Raw genomic sequence first — 12,153 nt, forward strand, 5'->3', positions numbered from 1 at the left:
ACTTTCTACTGTTGGCTTGACATTGTCTTCTGCAGGGAAAGGTATGTACAAAGAGTGCAAATTATCACAAATTGCTTTGCAAGTTTTCTTCACTATTTTCCCAGCTGTGGTGTCTCTATTGACAATTCAGCATAAACTGCAACAAGAACAACAAATTGCTGTGCCTATCACCAAGAACAACAAATTGCTGTGCCTGTCACAGTACTATCCTACAGAATATCCCAGTTAACAAGCAGTCAATGATTGGGATACATGCCGCCTGGGAAAACTTTGTTTTCAATATACAGCAATAAAAATGCAACAGACATCCACTCGATTGATGTAAATGAAATGATTTTTATACTGATGGCAGCAATCTACCTGTCAAATATCACAGGGAACAGTACAGACTCATAAATGAAATATTTTATCTGTTCCTTGCACTATATATGTAGATACTACAATAAACTTGCTATTGTTGCATATTTTTTGTAAACCATTTTGTAATTCATTTTGGGAATATTGTTATAAGGACAATACTGTACAGTACCTTTTCATTTGTGAGAATTAAATGTTTGTGCACTTAATGTTAAAGCCAAATGTTCCTCATGTTATATAGTTTCCCTGAAATTTGACCATTTTGGATTTGAATGCTGAATAGCTGTAAGGATAAACTGGAATATTTCCATGTTCATCCTGCAGTAGTTGAAAAATTTTCCTTGCCTCTTCAGTTCTTATGTAGATGTAGAAATTCTATTCTGCTCAGTACAGGAATGACCAAGAACATTGTTTGCTTCAGCTTGGTTCTTTCCCTCATGAGATGTTCATTTTTTACCAAGTAAAAATCAGTCTCTTGTCCAATCAAGCATTACAGTTGCCTCACGACTGACTGGTGGCTAGCCGTGTGACAAATGTTACTTGGCTGCAGTGGACAAGTCTCAACTGTCGACCATAGTCATACGACCATGTGGACAACCTGTTAGTTGGACAGACACGGCCTCAGTGTACACTCAGACTAAGGGCCACTTAAAGTGTTTCATTAATTTAGGAAACTAACTATTAATATGCAATCAAATTATGTATACAAAAGTTATGTCAGATTGAAAGAAAAAGCTCAGTGCAATTCTGCAACTTTTCCTTTCAATCACTGGCAGTGATGGGCAACCTTCTTATCAATGCTTTCCTATCCTCCATTTATTCTCTTCTATGTTACTAAAATTTTTACTTAACGCCCTCTGTTTCCCATAACATACATTATTATTATTATTATTATTATTATTATTATTATTATTATTATTATTTGCTTCCTTTTCTTTTTAATGGTAACTAATTATTGTTACTTTAATTTTTCTTTGCTGAAAATGATGTTTGTTCATGTAATGGAAAAATTATATTTTTATAGGGTGAAAATAGTAAAATGTGTGACAAATTTAAAATACAAGGTAATAGTCTTTAAATATGCAATAAATGAAAAAAAATATTGGTAGTAATAACAAATTGATTTGACAGTTTCACTTCCAGTATTTTCCATGACTGATGTACCTCCATGAATTATGATTCTTGTTTCCAGTCAGTATTTACATTCATCTACATTTATCTTCTATCAAGTGTTGGTGAACGAATTGCTGCCTCAATGCGAAAAGATTTATTTGCATCCATAATGCGTCAGGATATGTCTTTCTTTGACAGGCACAGGACTGGAGAAATTGTTAACAGGTACATCATTTCCTAAATGCTTGAATACAGATTACTTTCTAGTGGCTAAGATTGTATAATTAAAAATTGGCACTTACAGTCACCGTAATGCTATCATGTTCTGCATCCAATTTCTTTCCTTGTAAACAAGAAATATCCACATCATTGTTTTCTGCCCTTTGTTTGCTTTTTCTCAATTAAATACTTTTCATACTAATTTTCAAATTAATTTGTCTTTCAGTTTATATCCCTGTTAACAAGTGTTTCAAAGATGAGTGTTGCAAGACATTAATGTTTTAGAGACTGACTCAGTTTGAAGACCATGAGTAAGTGGAACATGTTGAAATGATAATGGGTGAAACATACCATAATGAACACCACATTATATATTTATATTGTTGATGGTGTCAACTATCAGCCGTCAATTCTAGTAGTAATGTATGTAATTGGATAGATGAAAAATCTTCTCACCAAGCAGCAGTAGGAGCACACAGTTATAAAGTTATTTGAGTTTGTAAGCTTTTGGAGCCTGTGGCTCCTTCTTCTGGTCGAAGGGTTGAAGGGGAAGGAAGAGTGGAAAGGAAAAGAGCTGGTGAGGTTTAGGAAATGGGGAGAGGTCAGAAAAGTCAGCCAGAACCCTGGGCCAGGGGAGACTTACTGGATGGGATCCTTCTCATACTGTCCAGTAACTCTCTCCTGACCCGGGGTTCTAAGTGGCTATTCTCAACTCTCCCCATTTTCTAAACCTCACAAATCCTTTTTCTTCACCACTCTTCCTTCCCTCTCAATTCTTCTCAGAATAAGGAGCCACTGGCTTCAAAAGCTTGTGAATTTAAATACCTTTATAAGTGTGTTCTTCTTCTTCTTCTTCTTCTTCTTCTGCTGCTGCTGCTTGGTGAGTAGATTTTTTATCTATCCAGTTAGTTTATATTATCAAAGCTTAATTCTAGTAGTAAAGCTCTAAATAGTTATTACAAAAGACTTGGGCAGCATAATTAATGGATACCAGAACAGTGTGCATTACATTTCAGCAAACTATTTTATCACTGTGGTATGATGTCATTGCTTGATGTATTGGAATGTAATTTTTGAACAGAAGTTCTTGGGTTTCCTTAAGGACTATACTACATTGTATGTTTAGAGTGAGCATGATGATGCCTTATTCTTGTATGTTAAGAGTGAGCAAAATGATGCCTTATTCTTAATATGCATGCATTATATCAATTGTGTATGACGAATGGCAACTGTTAATACTTACATTTTATGGGGAGCCTGTAGTGTCTTGAACCTAGTTAATGGTACAATAAAAACAGCAATGTAATAATTGTATAGATAAAAAGATCTACTCACCAAGTGGCAGAAGAACTTACATGTAAAAGAAGGTTATAATTAGGCAAGCTCATGGAGCCAGTGGCTCTTACTTCAGGCAGAAGGATTGAAGGTGAAGGAAGAGAGGGGTGAAGCAAAAGATCTGGAGAGATCTAGAACAAGGGGTAGATTTCGGGAGAGTCACCCAGAACCACGGGTCAGGGGAGACTTACTGGATGCTGTGAGAAGGAAAGACTAATTGTTGGGGACTGCAGTGGACGGGATTTAAAAACCTGAGCTTAAAGGTGGAAAACTAGGCAATATGCAAGACAGAGATTACTGCTTAAACATCATGCACAAGTTACTAAGAGTGAAAAGCTAAGGGCATTGTACATAACAGAGATGGGAGGGGGAGGCGGCGAAAAATGAAAGATGTAGAAAACTAAAACAGAGTGAAGAAAAACATAGTTACTGTGAAGAAAGGCTGAGATGGAAGAAATTGATGTAAATTAAGCCCAGGTGGGTGGCGAGAACCAAGAACATGTCATAGTGCTAGTTCCCACCTGTGGAGTACTGTGAAACTGGTGTCTGGGGAAAGAATGAGGTGACATGTGGTGAAACTGCCATAAATGTTGTAGAGTATGCTCTGCAACAGGACATTGTGTGTTGACAGTATACATCTTCTGCCTATGCCCATTCATTCTAACTGATAATTTGGTGGTAGTCGTGCCGATGTAAAAGGCTGAACAGTGCTTACATAACATCTGGTCTATGACCTATCGTTTCACAGGTGGCTCTCCCTTTGATAGCATATATTTTGCCAGTTACAGGGCTGATATAGGTGGTGATAGGAGGGTGCTTAGGGCAAGTCTTGCAGCGGGGATGGTCACAGGGGTAGGAGCCATACAGTAGGGAGATGGGTGCAGAAGGAGAATAAGGTCTGACAAGAATATTAGGAGAGCGGCGAAAAGCTGTTCTAGGTGTGGTGGGCAAAATCTCAGATGGAATGGATCTAATTTCAGGGCATGATTTTAGGAAGTCGTGACCTTGTCAAAGTAGCTGATAATACATTCCAGACCAGGATAACACTGAGTGACCAATGGTGTGCTCCAAAGTTGTTTTTTGGATGGATTAGCAGTACCAGGATCAGATGTGATGGTCGAGGAAAAACCTGCTTTTGAACTAGGCGGGTATGGTAATTACGTCCAGTGAAGGCTGAGGTGAGAATGGTGGTGTATTATGTAAAGAGTCTGCATCCGAACAAATACATTTGCCTCGAATGCCAAGGCTGTATGGGAGGGAATGTTTGATATGGAAAGGATGGCAACTGTCAAATTTATGTAATGTTGTTTGTTAGTAGGTTTAATGTGGACAGAAGTGTGTAGCTGGCCTTCAGAGAGGACAAGATCAACATCAAGGAAAGTGGTGCAGGATTTGGAATAGGACCATGTGAAATTTAATTGGGAGAAGGTATTCAGAGATCCAAGGAATTTTAACAGGTCGCCCTCACAATGAGTCCATATGGTAAAGATGTCGTCAATGTGTCTAAACCAAATGACTGAAGACTTTTGAATCCCAGGAAGCCCCCTCCAAGCGAACCATGAAAAGGTTGGCATAAGAGGGAGCCATCCTGGTTCCCATGGCCATAGCCCTGTTCTGTTTGTATGTCTGGCCTTCAAAGATGAAGTAGTTGTTGGTAAGTATAAAGTTGATTAAGGCAAGTTGGAAGACGTCATACGTTTGGAATCAGATAGGTTTTTACTGAGGAAATGTTTAGCAGTAGACAGACCATGTACATGGGGGATGTTGATGTAGAGGGAGGTGGCGTCAGTGGTGACAAGCAAGGTGTGTGGTGGGAATGGGACGGGCATGGATTTCAAATGATTTAGGAAATAGTTGGTGCTATAATATAGGAGGCAAGTCTTTGAACTATGGCTTGCAGGTGCTGACCAACTAAGCCGCCCACCTCCACCTCTGTTACGTAAATTGCACTTAGCTTTTCACTCTTACTAACTCATGCACGATGTTTAAGCAGTAATCTTTTGTCTTGCATATTGCCCTATCTTACACCTTTAAGTTGTCAGGTTTTCAAATCTCATCTGGAGCAGTTCCCAACAATCAGTTTTTCCTTCTCATCTTGTCTGGCAAGTCTTCCCTGACCCATGGTTCAGGGTGACTTTCCCAAAATCTACCCCTTGTCCTAGACCTCTCTAGTTCTTTTGCTTCACCCCTCTTCCTTCCCCTTCAACCTTTCTGCCCGAAGAAGTAGCCGCTGGCTCCAAAAGCTTGTCTAATTATAGCCTTCTTTTATGTGTGTGTTCTGCTGCTGCTTGGTGAGTAGATTTTTTTATCTAAACAGTTAAATTATTTTCTCAAAAATAACTGTAGTAAGGAAGGTGCTGCCACAATATAAATAATTTAGGAGTGATTCGTTGAAAGGGACTCACAAGAGAGAAACAAAACTTGCTACAGTGGACTAGGGTGGGGTGGGGATGCTGGTCATGTCAAGTGTAGTGGGTAGAGGTAGAGAGAGGCAGGAAGAGAGGTTGGAGTGGGTAGTTAGTGGCTCAGCAGCAGCTGATTGTGCTGCCTATGGATGCAGAAAGGAGGTGTGGCAGATACACGACCTAGGTTGTGATTCATGGGTACCAGAGCTGGAGTAGTGTGGCGCACAATGATGGTGATGCGGGTTTCAAGAAGTGGCAGGACAGAGTAAGGGGAAACTGTTAGACAGAGGGTGTGGTGCAGTGGATAAACAGAGAGTAAGGCCAGGAGGATTATGGGAGTGTAGGATCACCATTCTTTCTTTTCTCCTTTTGGGGAGGAGGTAGAACGTGCTTCATGCGTAATGCTTGTCCATAATATGGCCAAACTTACCCAAAGAAGTTCCAGTGTAAAGCAGCTAGTGGTGGTATCATGCAGCTTATTTCCTTAATTGTGCCTTCACATTCAGGCCATCCAGGTTGGAATGTGTGGCATGTGGGCCATTATATTCATTTATTCTGGAAAATAGTTTGTATGTCTTCTAGTTTGGCTGCCAAGTTTTAAGCATTCAAAAATATTTCAAGAACACTGCTTCTCTTCTGTGCACACAGGTGTCTCCCTGTAAAAATTAAATTGCTCTTCGACAGTGGACAGCATGATCCTAAGCCACTGCATGTCAGGAGTGCTTTGTACCCACCATTTGCCTAAAGGGATTGGTAACACCTCAGACACTGAAGCTCACGGGTTTGCAAATGTTCAAGACATTTTTTTCGCAGACTGCATCGATCATAACAAGGATGACAGATGGCAGGAAAAGTGCAGTTAGGGGTCCTCTATGCCAGGGACATATTTCCTCTGCCGTGTCATGCGTGCGGAACTGGATCAGCATGAATTCCTCTGTGTCCAAAATAATGGGGCGGCACAAGCCAACATGTTGGCAGTGCACTCTGCTGGACCTCTGGGCCCATTCATGCATTGGCTCTTAGCAGCCTATCAGTAAATCCCAGTCAGAAGCCATCACAGCGGGACCTATGACTTTTCACCGATATCCTGAGACATACCTGTCGGATGACTATGCTGAACTCTCAGCCTCCACAGTTAGGGATTATCAGTAGCATAATCTTCATGTCCCACTATGTTTACTCACTGTGTGTTCTGGGCGTATACCTGTTTGTGTCTGAGAAGTTGTCTTATGTTGAGAAGATTTTTCTTTTGTTATTAAATCTCCCTACTGTGGTTGTAATAAACCATTGCTCTTGTTTACCTCTATATCAGCAAGGAGAGCATTCAATCTTTTGCAAACACATCTGTCATAAGCCATTTAAATGATCAGAGCAACTACACAGTTTTTAATAATGAAGTTTATCATGTTAGTTTACTTCCATTATAGTCTTTCAGGCCTACTGTAGTGCTACAGATCTATCATGCATTCTTCTCATCTCTGTTTATAAGATTGTATGTCACTGACTGAGGACAATAGTTTGCTTTGTCTTTACTAATGTCAGAAGAAAGCATGCAGTGGAACAGAAAATTACAAATCACTGAAAATCTAGCTTTGATCCTTTCAGCATCAGAGGAGATCTTCAGCTCTTAGTTAATTGTAAATCACTTTTTTGGGATGAATTTCAATTTTGTGTTCCTTGTATTTCTTCCAGATTTTAGTGGAGAAACCATTATGCATTTTGTTACAGTCAGCAGCTTATTATGTAGTGCACAGAACAGTTGTTTTTTTAACACCTCTGAGTTAATAACATTTGATTTAACTCTTAAGTGTGGCTCGGTGTCAATGGTGATATTTGGTAATACTTGTTCACTTTGTTTGCTCTTTACTGATAGGCATCTTTTCAATTGTGTAATTTTGCTTGTGGATTGTACCCGTTTCTGGTGCTCATACCTGTGTTCTCTACTTGGCTGTACATTCATCTCCTACCTTTATAATGTAATTTGGCTTTTTCAGCATCCACTTCAGTGGTAGTAAAATCAGATTTGTTGTCATCATAATATTTGCCATTTGATGTCCATAGATGAATAAAAGCCTTCTAGGCTTGCCCATGAATGACTGCCATCAGCTGTATGCAGCCATGTTTCTCCAGCATGTTTTCTAATATAATGTGTCCTCCTTCTGGAAGGTCATCACATCAGTCTCTTTTTATCTCTTGCAGTCCGCAAAGAACATCTTTGGCCTGTTTACCAGTCTTTTGCCTGACTATATTTCCACCCAACTGTGTGTCATGTGCACTAAAGTTGTACTTACGGCTCCCATCCCAATCTTTTCCCTCATCTCTTCATATGTGTGCTTGTCTCCCCTACAAATTCCCAACATGCATCTCTTTATTGCTTACTGAGCAGCCTCCAGTTATTGAATGATTTTTGGATGAAAAGTCCATGTGTCACTGCCATAACTCAGATCTGGTAACACTCTTCAGATGTATGCAAATTTGGTTTTGAAAACCCATTTTAATTTACAAGAAACACTATGGCTGTCTGTTGTTTTTTCTTATACAGTTCACTCAGTCTGCCTTCAACTGTCTTAAATATAAAAAGCTCAGTTTTTTAAATACGTTGTTGTTTATTTGTACTGTTTGCTTTATATATAGCGCTGGCAGGTCGATAGACACACAAACATACACACAAAATTCAAGCTTTCGCAACAAACCGTTGCTTCATCAGGAAAGAGGGAAGGAGAGGGAAAGATGAAAGGATGTGGGTTTTAAGGGAGAGGGTAAGGAGTCATTCCAATCCCGCGAGCGGAAAGACTTACCTTAGGGGGAAAAAAGGACAGATATACACTCGCACACACACACACACATATCTATCCGCACATACACAGACACAAGCAGACATTTGTAAAGGCAAAGAGTTTGGGCCCAAAGTGGGGTAGCAGTCATTTAAAGAAAGGCGTTTTTTGTTGCGGCAGGATCTTTTCATGCAATCTCAATGAATGCAATCTTCATGAAATCCTCCCCACTCCACCAAGAGTGTCTTTCCGCCGTCCAACTAACCTTCATAACCTCTTAGTTCATCCCTATGAAATCCCCAAACCACCTTCCCAGCCCTCTGGCTCCTACCCTTGTAACCGCCCCCGGTGTAAAATCTGTCCCATACACCCTCCCACCACCACCTACTCCAGTCCTGTAACCCGTAAGGTGTACACGATCAAAGGCAGAGCCACGTGTGAAAGCACCCACGTGATTTACCAACTGACCTGCCTACACTGTGAAGCGTTCTATGTGGGAATGACCAGCAACAAACTGTCCATTCGCATGAATGGACACAGGCAGACAGTGTTTGTTGGTAATGAGGATCACCCTGTGGCTAAACATGCCTTGGTGCACGGTCAGCACATCTTGGCACAGTGTTACACCGTCCAGGTGATCTGGATACTTCCCACTAACACCAGTTTGTCAGAACTCCGGAGATGGGAACTTGCCCTTCAGTATATCCTCTCTTCTCGTTATCCGCCAGGCCTCAACCTCCACTAATTTCAAGTTGCCACCACTCATACCTCACCTGTCTTTCAACAACATCTTTGCCTCTTTACTTCCACCTCGACTGACATCTCTGGGCCCAAACTCTTTGCCTTTACAAATGTCTGTTTGTGTCTGTGTATGTGCGGATGGATATGTGTGTGTGTGCGCGAGTGTATACCTGTCCTTTTTTCCCCCTAAGGTAAGTCTTTCTGCTCCCGGGATTGGAATGACTCCTTACCCTCTCCCTTAAAACCCACATCCTTTCATCTTTCCCTCTCCTTCCCTCTTTCCTGACGAAGCAACCAGGGGTTGCGAAAGCTCGAATTTTGTGTATATGTTTGTGTTTTCATCATCTTTGTTTTTAGATATATTTTTCCCATGTGGAATGTTTCCCTCTATATATATAAAAATAAAATAATTCATACAATATTTTAATGTTATCGTAGTTGATTTTCTGGCCTCGTCAAATGATATTATCAGTGAGAAGGTAATTTTTAATTTCCTGTTGAAAAGTCTTAAAAGTAGATTAGTCCCTATATGTTGGGAAATACCTCACATTTAGGACCTGCTCCATCCATTCCAGTGTTGTCTATTTTGTTGATATGTAACAATATTAAACAATGGAAAATCCAGGATGGAATATATATTGTTACATTCCATCCTGGATTTTCCATTGTTTTATTTGGTTTATATTGTAACTAAAGTATCAGAATGTGTTCTGGGTCTGCAGGCAACATTGCTACCATGGTATGTTTTTCACTAAGTATATAACTAAGAAGCTTTTACTTGACCTGTGAATGGCTTATCTCCAGGAATTCATTTCTGCATATATGTGTGGTGTATGTATGTGCTTGCTTTCTTGTCTGAACAAGTGCCGGGACACACAAATATCATTAAAAGGTTTGTTTCCCTCTTTCTTAAATTTAATGAATATCACATTGGTGATTTTCAGGTTAACAAGCGACATCCAGGAGTTCAAGAGCTCCTTTAAACTGTGTATCTCACAAGGTCTTCGCAGCACTGCACAGGTATGCTACAGTACCAAGGTTTTCTGTGAATAGTTTTATGTATTTTTGATGGATATTGTTTTTTATCTTTCTTTTTATCTCTTGTTGTTGACACAATAGCATTAGGCTGCATCTCCATAGTTTCACGTTTGGTTGTTTCCCAATAGCTGGTAACAAAACACAAAATATCCTTTAGTACGGCCTAAAATAAAAATTGCGTGTGGTAAGTTACATAATTCACTAGCTTAGGAACTTGGTATTTCTTTGTTTGATAAGAAACAAAAAAGGAAGCATTGCAGGGAACAGATCTAGTAAAGGGACTGAAGTAGTTATGGCAGGAGTGAGCAAAAGACAGTGTTTACTCCAGGCGTGTGGATGCAGATCATGAGACAAGAGTTGAATAAGTATTTTGAGTAGGATGACGGAGATTTATTGATTGTCAATAGATGACAATGGAAAGTTACTCTACATTGTTTAGGGAGCATACAATTTGGAAAAAAAGTAAAGAACCAGAGACCTAAAGTTGTGAAAGTTACTGAATCTTTCATTTCTCTACCTGCATCTATTGAACTGTTATAAATACGTACACCAGTGGCAGCTTAAGCTAGCAGGTGTAAACCACAGATGTGCATTCGATAAATCAGTTTGAGCAGTGTTAAGCACTGGATGTGCAGCTGTATTGAGTCAACATTGTTGTGTTACAAATCACAGTGGCTCAATATCTCCAAATCAAATGCTCAAGACAGTTGCAAAAATGTTTTTAAGAAGCAGAAAGTGTGTGTCAGTTTGTCCCACATACCTTGACTGCCGAACAAAAATGATGATGCATGGATACCTGCTGCGACGTGATTGAAATGAAAAATCTGGACAGTTCTTTTCTAGAGAAAACCATCATGAGTAAAAAGATCTGCTGTTATCAATGCGCATCTACCACAAAATGACAAAGTGCTGAAATTCACATGAAGGGTCAATGCTTTCACAACATAGTTATTTTTATTGTCACCTTTGGAGAAAATCTTTTAGGCTTGCAAAGTAAGATAAAAGTCAGATAACATCATGCATGAAAACAGTGATCATATCCTCATACATAATGTAAATTTTGTACAGATCACCTGGAAATTGAAACATATTTTTGTCAGATTTGTTAATGACAAAAATTGGCTTGTAGGGGAAGAGTTTAAGATATATGGTTAGAAGGAATTTAATGAGGTGGTAGTTAATATTTATGATGTTGGAAGGAACAACATTTTGGTCGCACTACAGACATCAGAGATTGTTCAAATTATGGTTTTGAAAATAATCATTTTTCACTGCAGATATGCATAATTTCAATAAGAAATCACCAGTTTTTGCCATCACTAGCCATCTTCAGATCATGAGACAGATGCAGTAGTTCAGTTAACCACAGTTCGAGTGAACTGCTGCATTTGTCTTATGATCCGAAGATGGCCAGTGATGCCAAAAACCAGTGATTTCCTATTCAAATTGTGTGTAATTGTACCAGAAAATAGTTTATTTTCAAAACAAGCATTTTTAATGTTGTTGACTTGACAGTCCTGAGTTGCTAGTAATATTATATTTTGAGGTGGAAAAGTGTGTGTCCATTTTGTGTGCTGTGCTGACAAATGGTTGGTGGGCTTGCTCATACTTCCTCCCTTCTTGGTGTTAGTCTCTAAATGCTCTTGCATCTTCTACCAGCTTTAATTTCATCGAAGATCTCCTGTCTGTCATCCTCACAGTCTTTTCCCATTGTCGTTCCTTCAATCAGGACCCTGAACTGGCGCGAATGATGAAGTAGGTGACTAAGACCAGTATTACACTATCATATTTCTATGTAGAAGTTGATATGTCAAATATTTATGTCAAAGAAATTTGATGGTGCAGTACGGAATTTTGCCAAATCTCGCCTGTCGTCAAACAAATATGATCAAATCTAGGTTCTCGCCATAGATTTGATCTGTAGTCAAATAGCTGTAGCGACACAAGTGCTCTAAACAGTTACGTTTCATACTGCAGTGAACAGAAGATGAACAACTTTTATGATCAAATCTGTGCCGAGAACCTAGATTTGTTTGTAAACATGGCTTCAAAGTTGTTTTCCTTCAGCCTACCTTTTTTTTTTTTTTTTTTTTTTTTTTTAATAATGAAAGTGCTTGACTAGTGTGGGGGTGAGCAAGGGGAACATTGCATGCTATTAATTGTATGTTGAT

The 12,153-nt window shown here is 39.4% G+C and overlaps 1 protein-coding gene across 2 annotated transcripts in view; it reads left to right on the top strand.

The window, feature by feature from the left end:
- The window catches only part of LOC126191151 (mitochondrial potassium channel ATP-binding subunit), a 138,667-nt gene that overhangs the window by 60,698 nt on the left and 65,816 nt on the right, over positions 1-12,153 (top strand). For both annotated transcript variants that reach the window (XM_049931912.1, XM_049931914.1), the window contains 2 exons: positions 1,550-1,695; positions 9,889-9,964. In XM_049931912.1, coding sequence (XP_049787869.1) covers positions 1,550-1,695; positions 9,889-9,964 — 222 coding nt within the window. The remainder of the gene's footprint in view (positions 1-1,549; positions 1,696-9,888; positions 9,965-12,153) is intronic.

Source organism: Schistocerca cancellata, chromosome 6 (assembly GCF_023864275.1).
Source record: "Schistocerca cancellata isolate TAMUIC-IGC-003103 chromosome 6, iqSchCanc2.1, whole genome shotgun sequence".
NCBI classification, from domain to species: Eukaryota; Metazoa; Arthropoda; class Insecta; order Orthoptera; family Acrididae; genus Schistocerca; species Schistocerca cancellata.